The sequence below is a fragment of the Vipera berus genome (genome assembly GCF_964194415.1).
Source record: "Vipera berus genome assembly, chromosome: 3".
NCBI lineage: Eukaryota > Metazoa > Chordata > Lepidosauria > Squamata > Viperidae > Vipera > Vipera berus.
Window position 1 is genome coordinate 121,092,333 of NC_138204.1, and position 21,263 is coordinate 121,113,595.

At 39.9% G+C, this 21,263-nt stretch overlaps 1 protein-coding gene across 2 annotated transcripts; it reads left to right on the forward strand.

Annotated features, from left to right (window-relative positions):
- The first annotated feature begins 2,414 nt into the window (after window positions 1-2,414).
- Window positions 2,415-17,634, forward strand: HBEGF (heparin binding EGF like growth factor). Of its 2 annotated transcripts, none has more exons than XM_081322152.1 (6): window positions 2,415-2,605; window positions 3,633-3,812; window positions 8,707-8,872; window positions 12,773-12,928; window positions 15,853-15,944; window positions 17,011-17,634. In XM_081322152.1, exons 1-5 carry the CDS (start codon window positions 2,578-2,580, stop codon window positions 15,923-15,925), a joined length of 603 nt encoding a protein of 200 aa, XP_081178278.1. In that variant the 5' UTR covers window positions 2,415-2,577; the 3' UTR covers window positions 15,926-15,944; window positions 17,011-17,634. The 2 variants fall into 2 exon arrangements, with proteins under 2 accessions (XP_081178278.1, XP_081178279.1); XM_081322153.1 differs by having other exon boundaries at window positions 8,710-8,872.
- Window positions 17,635-21,263: the final 3,629 nt, after the last annotated feature.

Here is a 21,263-nt window from a genome sequence, read left to right on the forward strand (position 1 = left end):
AGGAGCTACAGCAGCTCTATTATATTTTGAAGTAAAACCTGTCCAATTAACTAAGAAGCTTTATAGAAACATTCCAACCTTTTGGAATATGTTGATAAAGTGACGTTCGCGTCATGAAAGCTTATGCCTTTAATAAAATTGGTTAGTGGGGAAAAGAGCTACTCAACTCTTGATTTTTTGTCAGGTCTGATAAAGAAATCGTAGAAATAAGAAATCTTGTAACAATCTAATAGGTTAAATAAATATTTTACCTCACTATGGATAAAAAGTAAACCCTGTCATGTTGGTTCATGAGGGGAAAAAAAACTGAAAACCCAGAGCAGGGCAAGACCATCATGCCTAAATGCCACAAAAATGTGAGAGTGTGAAGGTTCTCCAGTGCTTTAATTAGGCTTGTTGCTATCAGAATAAATGTTTTTAATAAAGATGAAAGGAACAAGTATTAGAAGAATGCAAAGGAAACAAAACCATGTCAGCACAGAAACAAGGCTGACCACATTTTTTCTGAATGACTCAGAGCTGGCAATTGGTTAAATGTTAGTAAAAGTTGCTTTTTCCAATTACTACCACTTAGGCATGCAAATAAAAAGAAATGAATCCAGAACATACCCATGTGACATATCAGCCCTTACTCTTTTTGAAAAGTGGTGCCTTATCCAATTACCTTTTAGATGGTCAACATGGTATGTGGATATCTCCAATCTGTCAGGATGTCCCCCTTCCATTCCTAGATTGCCTCAGACAGTAGTTAATCACTTCCTTTACTGTCTTAGGCTTGGGAGAGGTAGTGTGTCATCCACAGACTGATGAGCTAACAGTCCAAAACTCCAGATGAAATCATCCATGGTTTCATGGAGATGGTAAAGAATTCCTCAGTCACCTTTCAGGTCAAAAGTCATCAGGTGAAACTGAGGCTCCCAGCAATGCCTTTTGAGAATGAGAAGGAATATCCACATACCATGATCTCCAACCATGATCTCCCACTTAAGTAAGAAAGGTCTGGTGCATAATGGTAATTATTAGCATCATTTAATTCAATAATAACTGACTTTAAAAGGACCTCACTGTGACCTTCTTATGAAGTGTAGAAACTACCATTTCTTTGAAAGAGGTGTTGAATTACTTCCTAGAGAAATCCAACTACACTGCCTCATATGGCTGCATTAAGGAGCTATGCTGGACAAGAATCACGTAAGCCTGGGTTGCTAAGTCCCTGAGTCTACTAAGCAAATAGTTGCTCAGAGGAATAGAAGCATCCCACCCTATGCTGTACTTGTGTTACAAAGTTGGGAGTACAATCAGAGTATGCTTGTCTGTGTGCATTTGTTGGGCATGTAGTTATGAAACCTGTTATATAATGCCAAGACACTTAAGTATCCAAGATGAACTGAACAGAGGGACATTCATCTACATCCTTGGCTTGCTAAAATCATGCTGTGAAGAAGGAACAGGAAGATGTGTGATGACCCCCCACCAGGGGCAAGTGGATTGTATCTTAAGCGAAAGGAAGGGGGAAAAATTCCCTATGTTTTCAAGCTCCTACATTTTTCCCTGTTCCAAGAACTGGCTTTATCTTATAGTAATGAATTCTGATTCTTCTCAGCCCCACAACTCCACCATTACCACAACTCCACCATTACCAGAATGGGCAGAGGAGGTGGCAGCAGAAGCCCGCTACCCTATCTCTGATACAGGCCCTGCCCTATAAGATTGCAGTAAAAAGGTATTACTTTTGACTCATTTCATGCTGTCTTAGCAGTTTAAGTCAGTACAAAATTATCAGTACAAAATACTCGAGAGTCTGTAGTCAGCATTTTATGATTTCACTATTCTGAAAAACATCCCCATAAGGTAGGCCGTGACAGCTCCAGGTTTGGTAGATGACGTCGCTCGAGAGCATTGTATATATTTACACTAGGCAAATCTACGCGTGGTATCGCCAGCCCGAAAAAGGGGATACGAGCACCCGCGAGGGAATTGAACGGCGTGGTTTCTTGAATCCGATAAAGTTCTCAGAACGCGAGCGGGCGCGGACCGTTCCACCTGTGGCACCTACTATTCGGAGGATCACTGTCCCAAACAGCGAGGGATGGAATCTGGCCCTCCCCAAAGCGGCCAAAAGTCGGGGGAAGCGCCATTTTCCACGACGAAATGGAACCGGCTGAGGAAGCAGCCGCGCCCGAGGGCAGGGCGAGGGACTCCTTCCCGGCGACCGCACCGCAGGAGGGCCCGCGCTCTCGCCCGGGGAGTGGGCGTGACGTCTACTGACGAGCCCTGCCTTGGTCTGGCCCGGCCCCTCCAGTTGGGAGCTGCCCTACCAGGGCCACTGGGTGGGTGGCTGGCTATACGCCGAATCAGCCAAGCAGTAGGCAGTAGGCGCTCCGCGGGACTGTTTTGTCCTGGTCCTGGGAACAGTCGCCGCGACATCCGGACCAGCTCGTCCCGGCCACTTCGCGCACTCCGCTTTAAGAAGCGAATCCGGGGGGTGGGAAAGCCCGCCTTTAAAGCCCCCTACGTCGGGCCCGATAGGAGAGAAGCGAGCGGCGGCGGCGGCGGCAAGCCTTGCCGGTAGCGGTGATGATCTCGAGCGTTCTTCTAGCGGCAGGTAAGCAGGGGAACGGGAAGACCTGGCGCCCGAATGGACGCAACCACAAATCCTGGGCATGAATGTTGGGAGAGGCGCGCCTTGTCCTGGAAAGAGGGCGAGGGAGGGGGTCGCTGGGTGGACGAAATAGCTGGGGGTCTCTTCAGTTATGAAGCCGCGTTGGTCGCAGTACATGCTCTCGCCTAAGGCCAATACGAGACTTATTTCTGCCTGGCAATGGTACCGAAAATAAAATAAAACATGATTGGTAGTCCATTCACACAGTTGCTTGGCGGTTTTCTGAGAGGCTGCCTGGCGGGTCAGGGCTTCTTTGCACTACTGCCAAATTTAGCTTGTTTTGATAGCTAATATGGGGGCTATATGATAGCACGGAATCGCTGGGGTGAATGTATTATTTATATAGTAAAGGGATGCATTTTGAGTCCCCTTACCGAATCCCCCTGGAACATTTGAGAGACTGTATCCTGTAAATGTAGTTTTTTTTTAAAAATTACAGGAAGTTTATAACAACCTCGATTCTAGGTTGGCTAAATTTCTCCTATTATTTTTTTTTAAAAAAGGTGCTTGGAAGTATTTTCGGATCAGATTCCACTAGTTGCTATGTCCCTGAGTTTATTAGGCAAATAGTTGCCCAGAAGAATAGAAGCATCCCAATGTATGCTGTACTTGTGTTACAAAGTTGGAGTAGGAGCAGAGTATGCTTGTCTATGTGTGTTTGCTGGGCATGTGGTTTTAAAAATATGAGAACACCTACTATACTTAGTGCGTTTGTGTGCCATTCACATGTGAGTCTGGCCTTCATTTATATCTTGTTTTGTTCATGCCTTTGTTTTTGTGTGGTTCTATAAATAACTTCGCCCCTCCTGCAGTGTAAGTTGATTTGTGAGAGAATTACATGACAAACTTCAGCTTTCTTTAAATCATTTTGGATTTCAACTCCAACATTTGGTAATATTAGAATGTCTAGATTTTTTTTCCCCCTGTCTTTTTCGAGAAAGTACTGCAATGTTGTTATTTCTACTTGTAGTTTGCGCCATCCTGGTGAACGGGGAGGAGACTGGCATACTCCAGAATGAAAATCCCAGGAGAGAAAACAGAGACGACTTGACAAATTTCCATCTCCGCCCATCCCCAAAAGTTTTGGAACATGTAGGACAGAGAGATCTTTTGTTATCCAAAGGAGATACCTTAAGTGATCTCCCTCAAGGTATGACTCAGAATGCTACTATTTCTCTTCTTCCCTGTTACTGGACAAACTGTTGTAGCTGTAAGAGGCATATATATATGAGAGCATGGAAGATCACTGAGAGCAATCATTAGTGGAGACTGTTACCATGCATGCTCTCTGGAAAAGGAACATACCTATTATTTCTAGAGATCACTGATTTTACTTACATTAGCTGGCAGCTAATCATGCCCAGGGCTTTTTTTGTCATAGAACGCTCAGAACGGAGTTCCGGCACCTTTTTTGGATGGAACCTTGTAGGATAGGCAAGGCGGGTTGTATGACATGTGTGAGTTCCGGCACCTTTTTCTTTTACAAAAAAAGCACTGATCATGCCTACTTTTGAACTCTTGTGGTTTTTGAATGACAGAAATTGAGATTGCTGATGCTGGTTGGTGAATATCCTCAAAGACTTGGGATATCATTTCAATTTATGGAATACAATTTTCCTATAAAGGACTCCTAATAACCCCATTCACTTTTAAAGAGATGAAAAAGGAAGGCCAGACAGGATCTCAGCACAGGCTTCCTGAAATTTATAAATAAATTTTAAGGATATATAAATTCAATAAATAAGTGAAATAGGTCACTGTGTTATTTTTTGTGCATGATGTCTTTGGACCTATCTCTCTTAAAAGAACTGGAAAAAAGCCCAAGAAATTCTGGGGAATGTTTAAATTGTAAACATAAATAAATGTATATTTACAAAGGTAAATATATTTTGTGATGAACTATATAACAAGACCATATGTTGTACTTTTATAATAGGATAATAGAAATTAAAGCACCTACATTTCAATGATAGCCATGCCACATGTTTGTTGTATTGCTTTAAATGTGTGTAAATTTAGCAACAGGAATGATTCCTAAGAACAAGCAAGGGAACTACAGTGAAATATTCCATGGAAATTCTTGTCATATTTGCTTGATGTCAGAAAGGATTGATATTTTAGCCATTTTTCATTTATATGTTCCAAGCTGTTTCCCTAGAGACCCTAGTTTGAATCAGTCACACATTTCAATTCTTATTTGTTATTAGAACTGTTATTTCTGCCACCCACAGCTTTAAATCCTCTAGTGAAATATTGCCACTTTTTTTCCACAAACCCTGTCACTTGTAGCATATATGCTGTTCTACTGTTTGAATAGCCTAGCAATGTTGAACAGCTATATAATCCATTGCTAGCTGGTGCTCTCTCACTTTTATAGAGATGTAATATTGCTCTGGTGCTTATTTTTTCTCCTTCACTAATTTTCCTCTAAGGATCTGCAAACTTGGTGACATCAGTATTTCCCTCCCTTTTCCCCCTCCTCATTCCATTGACAAAACTTCCTTCATCTTAGGGAAACATTTTCTAGCACTGATATTCCATGGCAACAAGTATTCTTAAATATAACAAAATATGTAAGCCTAGTTGGCATTTTCATGACTGTATAAAATTAAAGTCCCTGGGAGATTTGAGACAGGGTCAGCTGGTGAATGATGGTCCTGGCCATATAGGATCTATTGCTTATCCCTACATGTTAATTATTTAAAGTGTGGGTCTATCCAGACAGAAGTTTTAATTTTCCAGTCTGTAAATGCTGTCAATTGATGAGAGGATCCACAAATGACTCACAGTTTCTGTCCCACACAGTGTGGCTCTTCTTACCTTACTGGGTTTAGTCACTAGGGCGAAGCTGTACCATCTGGGGGCGTCTAGCTTGGGTTTCCATTTCATCCTCTTTGCCTATTTATGTCTTGAGACCCTAGCATGCTTTCTGCCAAATACTGATGCCCATGAAATAGTCATAGCAAATGTGTGGGAAGAACACTGAGCTGCTCTTCTTAACTGGTTGACCATTCAGCATATCTTTGGATCCAGACTTTCCGTATAGCTAAGACTGTCTACTCAGCTGACCTGTTTGTTTTAATCATTGAGAATCCTTAATTGCTGGTGTGTCTATGTGTGTGTACAGAGATAAGAAATCACTTAAAGTGCTCCTGCTTTCCTTCTGATTTCTGAGGACTGTGCTATATAATATATTTCATTTACATTTTTGAAGATCTAATAGATTTATAGTGGATAATAGTTCAGTATATCCACCTTTCCTTACCACTTCCTAGTTGAACTAGGCGAGGATCTGTAGCTGGGGTCTACAATGATAAGCAGTGATCTATACGAGGGGTCCCCAACCTGCGGGCCACGGCCAGGTAGTAGGCTGTGGGCTGCTGGCCACCAGGTCGTGGGACAGGATAGGAGGCTAGTGCTAGGGCTGCGGCCACGGGGAGAGAAAATGGGATACTGCCGCACCACGGGGCGCAAAAACAGGACGCCACCATGCCTCAGGATGCGAAAAGGGGCTGACACCGTGCCTCCAGGTGCAAATATGGGATGGTGCTGTGCTGGGGGGCGCGAAAATGGGCTAACACCGCAGGGCACGAAAACGGGACACCACCATGCCACAAAAACGGGACGCTGCCATGCCACGGGTTACAAAAACGGGATGCCCCACTGTTGAGATGCACGAAAACAAGCCAATGCTATGCCTCAGGGCACAAAAATGGGATACCGCCATGCCTCAGGGCGTAAAAGGGGCCGATGTCATGCCTTGGGGCACTGTGCACAAGAATGGGGCAGGACTAGGAAGTATCATGCAAGTGCTAGCCCTGCCCCGTTTGCGTCATGTATATGCTTGCAGCCCCCTTTGCACGTGTGCATGCGCACATGCGTGCACGTGTAAAATGCTTCCCCCTCACTTTTCTTCCAGTCCACCAACCAAGAAAGGTTGGTGACCTCTGATCTATACTGTAAAGACTTCCTCAAGTGAAGCCCATCTCCCCTTGATAACCCTATGGAAATGCTTTGCTGTTGCTTTCTTCCTTGTTTTTTCAACTTCCTCCTCTGATTTACGATCCTAGAGCTTCCTGGTTGTCTCTCATCCAAATACAAACCAGGTCTGTATTTTTGAGATTAGGTAATCATGCCTCCTAACATTATTACCTAATGGGAGTTATGAGCAATTGCAGGTTTGCTCAATAGGAATGATGCCTTTTTTTGTTGTAGTAAATATCTTAGCTGTTTACTTTGCCAATTATGCTGCTGAATGTGTTATGCCTGTTCCACCTCAAGCTTGGTTTCATGGAACTACCAAAGCACAACCATTACACAAGAAGATCAACACACTTTAACTGTAATTTTACACAATGGTAGTTTGGCGGGTCAAATCCCGAGTGCTGCGTAACAGAGTGAGCGCCTGTTACTCGTCCCAGCTTCTGCCAACCTAGCAGTTCGAAAGCACGTAAAAATGCAAGTAGAAAAATAGGGACCACTACGGTGGGAAGGTAACAGTGTTCCGTGCGCCTTTGGCGTCTATTCATGCTGGCCACATGACCACGGAGACGTCCTCGGACAAGCGCTGGCTCTTCGGCTTTGAAATGGAGATGAGCACCGGCCCCTAGAGTTGGAAACGACTAGCACGCATGTGCGGGGGAACCTTTACCTTTACCTTATGTTCTCTTTTGTTGTTGCAGAAGGAACAATATAAATAGGAATCTTTTTTCCTAGTAATTATTTTCCCTTAGATCTTGTCCTGCCATTTTCTTGATGCATGTTGTCCATTTTTTGATAACATGTTGCATGGCAAAAGCAACTTAACCTTATGTATGACCCTACTGTAAATTTAGCATGCCATAAGTCAGCCATTGGTTAACTGGGGCAGACCTACTTTAGGAGGACTATCGACAGCATAAGAAAAAACCCAAAAAGGTTAATGGCAAAGAGCAGTACAATCTCTTGCTTTTCTGCATTGTGGTAAACCTTGGCATATGTAATATCATATGCCTGTTCTGAATGTGTGTATGAATCCTAAGTTTATAACTGAAAAGTGCAATAGAATGCAGCCGCGCGAGTTGTGCTGGGGGTTTCCCGATACTCCCATGCTACACCTTTGCTCCGCGAGCTGCATTGGCTGCCGGTTGCCCTCCGGGTGAGGTTCAAGGTGTTAGTGATGACTTACAAAGCCCTACATGGCATGGGTCCGGATTACCCACGGCAACACCTTGAACCTCACTTCCCTCTGTCCAGTGCGCTCCCACAGAGAGGGCCTCCTCAGGGTGCCTCCGATCAAAGAATGTCGATTGGTGGCCCGCAGGGGGAGAGCGTTCTCTGTGGGTGCGCCAGACCTATGGAACCGCTTGCCGGTTGAGCTCCGGACGGCCCCCGACCTTCGCTCCTTCCGGCGCGATCTCAAAACCTTCCTTTTTGAACAATCCGGCCTGGCCTGATGGGATGGGTTTGGGTTTTTATAAATCTATTTTAACTTTTAATGTGTATTATTTTACGGGCATTGCTATTTAATTACTTTTTAATTTTTGTATCTTGTTTTTATTATGTATTGCCCTGTTCACCGCCCTGAGTCCTTCGGGAGAAGGGCGGTATACAAATTAAATTATTAAATCAAATTAAATTAAATAATGCCAGAAAGCTCTTGAGCTTGCATTGAGATTAGATAGGATAGGAATAAATGTGCTTATGTGAGTCTCAAATGGCTCCTACTTGAATTCTTCAGGTATCATTCAGGCAATGTAGGCTGAATCCAAATGACAACATAGACCTTGGTCATTTTGCAAAATGCGTTTGGGGAGAACACAAGGTTATAGCTTGTCCATCTTACCATGAATTTTTAGATTAAACTCCATTTTTAGGGGGAGAGGTACATTTATTAAAACCCATTTGTAGGGGGAGAGGTACATTATAACAGAACCTAATTTTCTAGGGGAAAAAAATGCAAGGGCTAATATTCCTAAGCCAATTTGAGCTCTAATGCCTGGGATATGCTTTAATATTCTAATACATAATGTGAAAATAGTGTTTTTCCTTCTTTCTTTCTCCAGCAGCTTTCATGTCCAAGCCACAAGAACCGGTAACTCCAAATAATGGAGGGAAGAAAAGGAGAAAAGGAAAGGGAAAGAAAAGAGATCCCTGCTTGGGAAAATACAAGGATTATTGTATTCATGGAAAATGCAAATATATTAAGAAACTTAAATCTCCATCTTGTATGTAAGTTACTTGTACTATTTATATCCTGTAGTAGTTAATTGCATACAGGGAAAACTATAGCTGTATTGCAGATTTATTTTCCAGTTAAATGAATTAGAAGTTCATACCGACAATAGAGATGAGAGTTGTATACTGAAACTCTCATTAAAAAAAAAGATTAAGAGTAGCAGGATATTACATAATGTAGCTTACAGTATCATCTAGTACTTAAAGTTTTACTGAGAAAAAGCAAAGGAAGTGCTTTTTTTGTACTCTTCTTTGTCATATTCTTTGGGAACATCATATTCTTTGGGAACTGGGAACATCTAGCTTAAAGAAGAGAAGGACTAGGGATGACATGAAAGCAGTCTTTTAATATTTGAGGGGCTGTGACAGAGAAGAGGGGGGACCTATTCTACAGGACACCTGAAGGCAGGGTTAGAGCTTATCAAAGAGAGATCCAACTTGAATTAAGGAGAAATTTTCTGTCAGTGAGAACAATTAATCAGTGGGACGGCTTGCCTCCAAGAAGTTATGGGTGCTCCATTATTGGAGGTTTTTAAGAAGAGACTGGACAGCCATTTGTCTGGAATGGTATAGGGCAGGGGTCGGCAACCTCGGCTCTTTTATGACTCGTGGACTTCAACTCCCAGAATTCCTGAGCCAGCTATGCTGGCTCAGGAATTCTGGGAGTTGAAGTCCACGAGTCATAAAAGAGCCGAGGTTGCCGACCCCTGGTATAGGGGGGGGTTGAACTAGAAGACCACCAAGGCCCCTTACAACTCTTATTAATCTGTCATTCTATAATGACAGTTGATTTAGGTTGCCAGATGACATGAAGATAGATGGTTTGGTGCAACAAACATGATGGACAATGTGGTGCCTGGAGCTATATAGTGCTTGACTATGAATGTCAGAGAAAGTTGCCTGATTCACATGCAACTCTAAGCCACATATGCATCGCATACACCCATAGAAGGGACTGATCTTGTGGGTATGAAACTGTGATGCTGCTTTAAGTAACATTATCATTCCATATGTTGCTGGAATATCTGAAAAGCTCAAGGGGATTTTCAACTAACACCACATACCGGTACCTGTACATTTTAAGCCCAAGAATACATTGAGGCAGAAACGTGTCCACCCCAAGGATAAAACACACAGACACAAACTGAACAATGTGTTATATGCAATACAATGCAGTGAGACATCTGCAGATCTATACATTGGTGAAACAAAGCAACCACTTCACAAGTGCATAGCACAACATAGGAGATCTAACCCATCAGGACAAGATTCAGAGGTCCCTCTGCGCTTGAAAGAAAAGAGTCACTCTTTTTAAGATAGCAATTTTGGATAGAGAGGATCATTATTTGAAAGAGGGGTAAAAAGGGCCATTTATGTTAAGATTAGGGACGCGGTGGCTCAGTGGGTTAGGACGCTGAGCTTGTCGATCAGAAGGTCGGCAGTTTGGCGGGTCGAATCCCGAGTGCCGCGTAACAGAGTGAGCGCCTATTACTCGTCCCAGCTTCTGCCAACCTAGCAGTTCGAAAGCACGTAAAAATGCAAGTAGAAAAATAGGGACCACTACGGTGGGAAGGTAACAGCGTTCCGTGCGCCTTTGGCGTCTAGTCATGCCGGCCACATGACCACGGAGATGTCCTCGGACAAGCGCTGGCTCTTCGGCTTTGAAACGGAGATGAGCACCGGCCCCTAGAGTTGGAAACGACTAGCACGCATGTGCGGGGGAACCTTTACCTTTACCTATGTTAAGATTGAGCAGCCCTCTCTCAACAGATAAAGAGAGATAAGACACCATCTTTCCCCAATTTACAATGTAGTCCTTTTGGCTGTTCCAAGATTCCACACCTCTCATTCAGGTGGCCCTGAGGTCACAGATTAAACCTCAAGTAACCACAACGGCACCGAGAGAGTGTTAAGATCACTTGATTGTAAAAGAAAAAACCCAACCCCACAAACTTTCCTTTTCCATTTCTGCCCCCACCATCCAGTCAGCCCCTATCATTTCCCCCCCCCCCACACACACAAACTAATCTCAATGGTCAATAACTGTCTTTCCATCTCCCACAGTATCCAATACAACTGATGAAGCTTCCAGGATAGGAAGCGAAATGTCTTCTTTTTCCTCAAAAATCAGTCCAGTCACTTTTTCAAAATAAAAACCACTTTTGATATTCTCATCAAAGTTTTTTTATTTATTTATCTAATTAATGTATAAAGGAACTTTAGATGGTTATAAAGACTTGACTCGGAAAAGAGAGAGGGAAATGCTAAACCATTGCAGAAAACACATCCAAATTCTGAGAATAGAAAGCACGAGAACGAATCTTAAAACAACCCGCACCTTGATTGTGTCAGGTATAAGTTGAAGTAGAAAAAGCTTTGACAGCTTTCAGGATTCTATTGCAAAACGGGTGTCAAAACTCGATCATGTTACATGACATATTGTGATGTATCGTGATGTTTTTTGCCTTTGCGGAGCCAGGATGGGTGTGGCCTGTGTGTGACGCATCCGGCCTGTAGGCTGCCAGTTTGACACCCCTGTATTACAATATCCTAACCACTATCCAAGACTCTTAATAGCTCCTGTTTCCTGACCTTGCCTACCTGAAGGGGTGGTAAGAATACATACAGTAAAATTAGAAGAAAAACTTCTGCAAAGCTCTGTATATAAATTAGGGCAAACAATGCTATAAAACTCACCAAGCAGTATTATGAATCATCCTATTACTGCTATTGGGTTACAGTATGTAAGTGCAAACTCATATTCCAGTTGCAAATGTGGATGTGTCTGCTTATGTATGCAGGCACATTTCTATAAAAAATATAATTTAAAATGTTACAAGTATTTTACACACATACAATTTGTAACTTGAAAACTAAGTCTACTCTCTATGGTTAAGCATGTCATGCAAATACATTCTTTTTAGGAAGCATATTTCTGTCTGAAAGAAATACTTTTAACTTTTCTTACTATGGAAAGCAATAAAGTGAGAAATAATCAGTTCGAAAGTATGAATCAGTGAGTGAGACCTGGGAACGTATGAAGACCTTGCTAAGCCCATTCTTTAATAATTGGAGAATAAACATTTAGGTCTTAAAGGAGGGATATGCAATAGGTACAGTTGAACTCCTAAGGTGGCCAAGTCCCAGAGAGACAGGCTTCTGAGGAAACCACGCGTGGCCAACCATGCAGAAAAAAGGCATTGGCTGGAAGGTGAATTAGCTTCTTGGGATGCTATCTCCCAAGATACTAGAGGCAAATGCTTTATTTTGTTACATGCCTGCATGATATTTTTCATATTAAAGTCATATTTTTAAAAGATTGGGAAGCAACGGGGTGTCGAGGCACGTTAATGTTCATGGGCATCATATTGTCTACCTCTGCCTTTAAAAGATTTAGATACTTCCTGTCCCTTGTAGTGGGGCTGCAAGTTGGTATTTGTTACATGTAATTTTATAAATTCCTTGTTCTACAGAATGATAGATGCCACACATTAAATATATAAAACAATAACAATTCTAAATAACAATAATGACAAATTGCTTCTGTTTATAAGCGTAGTCTCTGCAGCTTGGCCCGGTAAAACCCTAAATAGATTTTCAGAAATCTTCTGAAAAAAACAACTTTGTGGAATTATTTTTTGTGTGTGTGACTGTAAATATTTTTTTACTCTTGAATGAATTAATATGTATGCTTAGGATGTCAGTATATAAAACATTCTGTATAGGGTGTGCTTTACAGTCAGTACTGGAAATCTCAACAAGAGAGCAGTGGAGAAGAGACTTGATGGTTTGTAAATTGGAAATAAAGCTTTTTTTTTAAATAAACGTAGATGGAAGTAGCCAAATGTATGAAATAAGCTTCATGTATTGATTTTTAAAATCCTTAATTCCTAGATGCCAGGAACACTACCATGGGGAGAGGTGCCATGCTATTAGCCTTCCAGTGGAAAATCGTTTTGATGGTTATGATCGTACAACTATCCTGGCAGTTACAGCAGTGATTCTGTCATCCCTGTGTCTTATCATCATTGCAGTATTATTGATGCTGAGGTACGTAGTTTAATAGGATTGAGAAGGGTGGAGACATAGAACTGCCTTCAGCTTATGATGATTTGGAAGTATGGTCTTATGAAGGAAAAATGTATGCATTTCTTTGTATAATCTCTATTTTTCCAGGGCTCTCTGAGAGGTTTATATTTTATTTAGGTTTATAGTTTATCTAGGTTTATAGTTTATCTAGATTTATTTTTAGTGGAGTGCCCCAGGGCTCTGTTCTGGGCCCAGTGCTCTTCAACATCTTCATCAACGATTTGGACGAGGGGATAGATGGGGAACTCATCAAATTTGCAGACGACACCAAGCTGGCAGAAATAGCCAACACTCCAGAAAATAGGCTTAAGATACAGGAGGATCTTGACAGACTTGAACATTGGGTGCTATCTAATAAAATGAAATCCAATGGTGAAAAAAGTAAGGTTCTACATTTAGGCAGTAAAAATCAAATGCATAGGTACAGTATACAGCAGTGGCCAAAATTGTGGAAACCTTTTGGGAAAAGTGTACAGTAGAAATGCCACCTTTGGTTAAGTTTCCACCAATTTTTCTTCTAATTTTTTTTATAACTGTAGCGTTGTTCACTTAATAATACTATTTTACATCGCTTTCTCGGCAACCAGTCAATTCTTTGTACCATTACTTTATTTTATTACATTTTACAAGCTCACTAAATGAAAGAACACAAAAAACCCCAACCAACATGATAGCTATCACATAACACACTGACAAATGTCCTCCTCTCAGCTTCAATACATGACATCAATAACTGAATCCAACTGTGATCTGATTGGCTCATTGCCAAAATAAGATAACACCTGATTGGCTCCCTAAACACACATGCTCATTGGCTACAATTAGATGAAGGAAAGCTACCTGATACCAACCTAAGCAAGTTGTGCTTCCTTTTTCTGGTTATTTGGCTATAACATTTCATAGATTCATTGCATTACATTCCTGATTAAATTATCTTTCCATTGATATATAATTTTATGGTACTACTCCAAAAAAAGTGGTGTTATTAGCCATCAAACCTCAAAAATACATTTTTTCCAAAAGGTTTCCACAATTTTGGCCACTACTATAGGTGATACCTTGCTCAATAGTAGTAACTGTGAGAGAGATCTTGGAGTCCTAGTGGACAATCACTTAAATATGAGCCAGCAGTGTGCTACAGCTGCCAAAAAAGCCAACACAGTGCTAGGCTGCATTAAAAGAGGGATAGAATCAAGATCACGTGAAGTGTTAATACCACTTTACAATGTCTTGGTAAGGCCACACTTGGAATACTGCATCCAGTTTTGGTCACCACAATGTAAAAAAGATGTTGAGACTTTAGAAAGAGTACAGAGAAGAGCAACAAAGGTGATCAGGGGACTGGAGGCTAAAACATATAAAGAACAGTTGCTGGAATTGGGTATGTCTAGTCTAATGAAGAGAAGGACGAGGGGTGACATGATAGCAGTGTTCCAATATCTCAGGGGCTGCCACAAAGAAGAGGGAGTCAAGCTATTCTCCAAAGCACCTGAAGGCAGGACAAGAAGCAACAGATGGAAACTAGTCAAGGAGAGAAGCAACCTAGAACTAAGGAGAAATTTTCTGACAGTTAGAACAATTAATCAGTGGAACAATCTGCCTCCAGAAGCTGTGAATGGTCCAACACTGGAAGTTTTTAAGAAGAGACTGGACAGCAGGGGGTTGGACTAGATGACTTCTAAATTCTCTTCTTATTATTATTATATTTATTATATTATATTATATTATTATATTATATTATATTATATTATATTATATTATATTATATTATATTATATTATATTATATTATATTATATTATATTATATTATATTATATTATATTATATTATATTATCATCATCATCATCATCATCATCATCATCATCATCATCATCTATAGCCTGTTATCCCAAACAGCTTATAGGACACTTTGATGATAGAAATATGGCATGTGCTTTGTGACCATTTTCTGAATATCTCTAAAGCAAATTAATTTTAGGATTTCTATGGAATGGCTGAGCGTGGTGGCTGAGTGGTTAAGACACTGGGCTTGTGGCTTGGCAGTTTGAGACCAAGTACTGCAAGACGGAATGAGCTTCCATTACTTGCCCCAGCTACTGCCAACTAGCAGTTTGAAAGCATGTATAGTAAATGCAAATAGATAAATCGATACCACTTTGGTGGGAAGGTAACAGCACTCTGTGCGCCTTCGGCATATAATCATGCTGGCCACATGACACTGGAAATGTCACTGGAATGTCACATGACACTGGAAATGTCTTTGGACAGTGCTGGCTTTTTGGCTGTAAATCAGAAATGAGCACTGCCCCTTAAGTTGGACCTAACTACCTTTATCTTCTGGAATCTGAGCTTCAGAAAAGATTGGCAGATCCAATAAGTTACATTAAATATGCACAGCTCTTGCCTGCTTCAGCTTCCCATCAGCCTTAGGGATCTTTCCCGAATGGAAACTTAAACTGATTTATTTGCCCAAGCCTTTCTACAGAGTATACCAGAGTTTAACTGATTTTTGTTTTATTCAGTTTCGCTTTAATTTGATTTCAATACAGCCTCTGAGACAGATTGTATATTTATGACACATAGCTGATAAAGCATGCAGTGAATTTGAATCCTATTTTTGTTCTCCTGCTTTGACCATATGACTCTTTTCATTACTGAGTGGCAATCAGGACACCTCACATCTACCAGATGGTAAAGGACTAAAGTCCAATTTTAGTGCAAAGAATTTTGTATTTTGTGGTGGTTCTATCCCAAAAGTGCAGGATGGGATTTCCCATATTAGATCTCCAATGTTAGTAATGGAACAACATTAGGACCTCTCTGAATAACTGTATAAGTTTAGAATTGGTCTTAATCTTGGCTCCTCTTTTTCCAATTTTCTAGATGTCACAAAAAAGGTGTATATGATGTAGAGAATGAAGAGAAGGTTAAATTGGGCATCACTGTCAATCAATGAACTGTCCAAGAACTGCAAGGTAATCCTTTCAGCACATAACTGTGTAAACGTGGCCTTCTGTTTGTTGGTATGAGGAGAGACTATTTAATGGGTTGGTTCTTTCCTCTCATGTGGCAGAATCAACATAATCAACAGCATCATGACCCTGTTTCTAAGGAAATTCTTATGATTAACCCAGTATCATAACCCTATCATAATCATAAGAATTTCTTTAGAAACATCTTTGAGAATCCAGAGTAAATGTTACTGATTGTTTTGGCTGCCGCATTTTTGTCTCCCTGGGATGTACCTAGTTGTGATGAACTAGTTGTCAGGCATGGGAGAGAAAACGGAACTGTTACAAAAGAGACATCTCAGCCCAAGGGAAGGAAAAGTGTAAGAGTAAATCTGCCTTAATTATGCCATGTCCAAGTTTATCTGGAGAGTTGCTTTAGCAGGCTTTCTAGTTTCTGTGCTTTACCAACAACATAGGTCTTTCCAGAAATCTAAGTAGTCTTGATTTCTGAGTTTGTTGGCCTCGCAGGGCTTGACACCAGTCAACCCCTTTGCTGTTGCAATCCAGGCACTTGTTACTTTTTTTTCTTGAAAGTTTCTGCAGCCAAGGCACATTTTGTTTTACGTATACATTATTTACCCCTCTTTGCCATTCTATGGCAGCTACTGTTTCCTATTTCTGTTGCATTTCTTCAGCTACTGTAGACCATACTTATCAAAAATAAGTATTCTGTTTTTCCTTGGAGACCATTTCCTTTAAGATGATCTTGTATTTTGAAGATAAACATAATCCTCTTATGGCATTTCCCTAATCAAATTAAATCCTTTGAGAGAGTGTAACTGGATCTGTTGTAGGAGGTTAGCAGGTCGAATGTCATTAGTTCTGTTGAACTCCATGAGAATGCATTGATATAAGCCTCCAGCCAATTAGTCAGCATTAATCCTGAAGCAGCTCTAGTTTATCGTAATTCTGTTTGGAGATGGCTGCCAACATTATGATAGTGTAAGGTCATTAAAAAATTTATATTATAAATCAACTGTTGTGTAAATGATTTATTTTAACCTGAGGCATCCTTTTATTACAAATTCAGGTTTTAGCAGTGAAACAAGTTCTACATTCACAATTGAATGGATAATACTCTTTCCAGGAGACGCTTAAAGAGGAACTTATACAAATGAGAACAGCTTTGTTTTCAAGGAGATAATGCTTTGTTAAAGAAGCAAATCATATCTCTAAATTGGAAGAACTCTCTGGGAGAGAGAGAACCACATTTATTCACAGAGGACCTGTTCACCATGTGGAGCTACAGCCCAAGAAGATTTGAAATTTGTCTTCTCACCAATGGGAAATGACATTGGTATGAACCAAGCAAACAATGAACCAAGCAACTGAATTCTTCACAAAACTGTTGCTGAATACCGCTTTGAAAAACTGTGAAAAACTCTCCTGAAGAGATCTAGTTCTTGAACTTTATTTAATCTGAAAAATATTTAACAAGATGCTTAATTTTAAGTTATATATTTATTTTAGATACAATGTACATGTTATTTATTTAAGACTTAATCCTGTAATCCTGAAACCAATGGAAAAGACAGGAGTATCGTGCAGTGTACCCCTCTAATAAATAACCTTTCTTATGCTTGCTGGCACTTGAATCCTGATTTTGAGATTAAAAGTGAAAAGTAACTATTCTTACTCATACAATTTTATAATATCGAACTATTGGCAAAATATATGCAGTCTGGACTAAAATTCTTATGGCAAATCTTTGATTCTTTAGTAAATTTGGCATTCTGAAAACCTCAGAACATTTCCTCTAGAGCAGTTTTAAAAATGTTATCTAATCCTGACCCTACTGTACAGAGGGTGTTCGGATTTCAGTGTATTACTGATGGTTTTACAATGCTGAATTCTGCATAGTGCTTTTTCTAAAGACATTTTGGGTCAGCATGCAAAGTGTGTGAACCTCAAAGTGGATGTTTTGCTTTCTTTGCCTTATTCTTATGTTTTTATATGCTGTTGTGTGTTCTTGTTAGCTGCCAAGAGTCCTGTGATTGTGGCAGCATAAAATTGGATGGATGGATGGATGGATGGATGGATGGATGGAAGTTAGACATTCTGGAAGTGTTCAAAACATCTCTATGTTGAGCTTGGAGCAAGTGCTTCAAGTTCCAGATGAGAGGGAAGGAAACCTGAACATTTCCAGAATTAACCCAAAACCATAAATGTGTTAAGCACAACTGTATTCTTTTGCAAATGGCAAACAATATACATTGCTCATTGCTAAGGAGTTAAAGCTGCGTTTTGCCCATTCATTTCTGACCCCAGGTAAGAATCAAATGAGTAAGAATAACACAGAAGCTAGGGGGAAAGTTTTAGTTTAAGCTCCTTTCAGACATGCTTATTTTATATATTGCTGAAAATTATACTTTGGGGTGTTTTTGTTGTTTTTTTTTGCATGGATGTATACAATTTAGATACAACATTATTAAATCATCAAGAAATCTGCCTTTTATCTCATGTAATCTAAGTAATTGGTATCTTACATGCTAAACTATAATTAAGTTAGATTAGCATGAAACCACCTGCTGTGATATGTAAACCATGCTTTATGGGTTAGCATATAGTATAGTTTTGCTTTTTTTATAATTTATGCTTAAGCTTTACGCTAAAGCATTGAACTGAATGTTTACATAGCGGAGTGAAACATTTTTGTATCATACATTTTGTATAATGGCACATTAAAAAGGAAACCTTAAATTTATGTGTATTCTTTTCCAGATAACGTAATAGTAGCAGTTGACAGACAGCAGATAAGGTGGCAGAAGGGTAAAAAAGAAACACACATATTTCAGGAGATAGCTTTTGTTTTCCATTCCCATGTAGTACAGTGTACCTAACTTAGCTTTTGTGTATTCCTTAAGTCGATCAACCAATAGGAGTTAATCATCTAAACTCATTTGAATTACATAATAAAAGATTCTCCTATATTTTTTATGTAGTTAATATTTGCATAGGGTGATCTCTTCAGGATATCACAAATCTCTGCATAGTTATCATCCTACTCATCCTGTTCAGCAAATTGACTAAAGTGTACCACTAACATGGCTCAATATTCTTTCTCCATCTATATCAGTTCCAGAGTGTAGAAGCCCAGCTGTGCCCCTTTTTTATCTTCTAGGGCAGGGGTCAGCAACCTGAAACAGTGAAAGAGCCGCTCAGAACCGGTTCCCTCAAAAAAGGAAAAACTGGGAGCCGCAAAAAATGTGTGTGCATGCGCGTACATGCACACATGCGCAGAACAGAGTTTGACTGAAGAGTGGAGCCAAGGCGAGATATGCACCTACCCTGCATATTTGAATTGATTGGTTGAACTTTTTCAGTCTCACTTTTTTTTTTGAAGTACACATAGCAGAGGACTGGGAGCCGCAGGAGATGGCTGAAAGAGCCGCATGCGGCTCCGGAGCTGCGGGTTACAGACCTGTGTTCCAGGGAATTCAAATGCTTTCAGTTGGCAGGATAATTATCTTGTTGAATATTCTTCATCCAGGATGCATTTGTTCTCTTTCTTCAGAGAGGATCACTCAGGATCCCATTGACAAAGGGTTGCAAGCTAGGAAGGCATTAGTGTGACTTAGCATCACACACAGGCTAAATGCAAATCATCCTGGGATCAGGAATATTCCATTCCCAGGACAGGGAGGGCTGCCCTTCTCGCTCATAAACCTCCATTATAATGGGTTTAAATTGCTTTTTCTGTTTGTTGTCTTCTTTACTTTCTGTATTATAAAACTGCATCCAGAAAAGTTGCATACTGTTTGCTTCTCTGTTTGTTTTTTTGTTCTTCCTAGTGTCTTTTTCAAATATTTTGATTGTGCTAGTTGTATTGTGGGAAGCATTGAAGCTGGACATCTGTCTCTGCTTTTCCCATTTCCAAAGGGCTTTGACTGAATGTTCATTTGATGCATCTATTTTCTTTGTGTGATTGATTGCTTCCCTCCCCCCCATTATTCTTAATACAAGCACTTCATAGCATTTAACTATTTTGGAATTAAACATTCATTAGTGTTATTATTAAACTTCTTATTCTACAAGTTTTCTCAAGTCTGAAACCTAGGACATTTCACAATTACAGGATATTAATGGCATTTCTCTATGTACTACATTTCAAAAATTCTAGTATTTTCTGCTTTACTGTTAACCCTATCCCACAAATAAATCCTTCAGTATATAATTTTGTAGAATCATGATCAGTTAATCAAATGTTACTATGTAACTAAAAACACTGCTCCACACCTATGTCACTGTACCTTTACAGTAATTATTTCTCTAGTTCTTTGTATGTCATTTTGCTTTCAATGTTGAATTTGTTTCTTTCAATATCTGGCTTTCTTAGATTTAAAACAATTTTTGTCTTTGTTTTTTATTCTGATTGTAATTTCCTCTCAGCTTCCTTTCCTTATTGAAACCCATTTCCCTTTCCTTAAGAAACACTATTGTTAAGTCTGCTTGGGGAATTTGCTTCTAACACATTCATAAAGGTACTGCGTATTTCAGAATAGCCACTGAGAAGCCAACCTTATACATGATTACTTTTTTTCTTAGCATTTATTTGTTCCTACATCTCTTTGCTATTCTAAAACTTCATCATTATATTTTTTCAGGAAAAGAACCCTTGCTATTGAATTTTTTCCTTCATACAGCTTCTGTGAAGCTTCCAAATACTCTTTGCTCTGTTCTCATTTGTTTTTATTTACATCTTTAGCTAATAAATTTAACAGTAGTCTTGGCCTGTCTGCTTTTTTAAATCCCATTTTTTGGAATTTTCTAATAAGCTTTCTTTAGTATCCCTTAAATTATCATTGGATAGAAGCGTGTAACAGATTTCCTTCACTTTCTGCTAAGATTATGTTCTCCCCAAACCTCACATAAAGTGAGACACTGATGTTTTAGATAAGGGATTTAGTCAAGTTGATGGTTGCTTTGGTTCCATAGTAACAATGGTAATTATTGCAGGTATGGAAATAAGTGGAAAACGGAATACGCAATTAAAGGAACACACAATACAACAGTAAATGTGTGAATGGGAGAGAAAGGAGTTTGGGATGAAAAATATTCAAGTAGTTTTGGACAGGAATAAATCCTGGCATATTTCCACATTTTGGGGACTAATTGACTATGTTGGCGCAAATCACATAATAGTGATTTTTAGTTTGGCATAAAACATATTTTTGGATGAAAATGATCAAGCACATAATAGCAAAATTGCACAAGGCAAGGGAAAACTGTATACCTCACATTTCCACAGTTGTTAATATTGATTTATTTATCTCTGCAGTTGCA

Excerpts from the sequence above, each read along its gene's own strand:
- HBEGF (XM_081322152.1), top strand. The coding sequence starts at position 2,578 with ATGATCTCGAGCGTTCTTCTAGCGGCAG. Across the intron at positions 2,606-3,632 it reads GAGCGTTCTTCTAGCGGCAG|TTTGCGCCATCCTGGTGAAC; the intron begins GTAAGCAGGGGA and ends TTCTACTTGTAG. Across the intron at positions 8,873-12,772 it reads CTTAAATCTCCATCTTGTAT|ATGCCAGGAACACTACCATG; the intron begins GTAAGTTACTTG and ends CTTAATTCCTAG.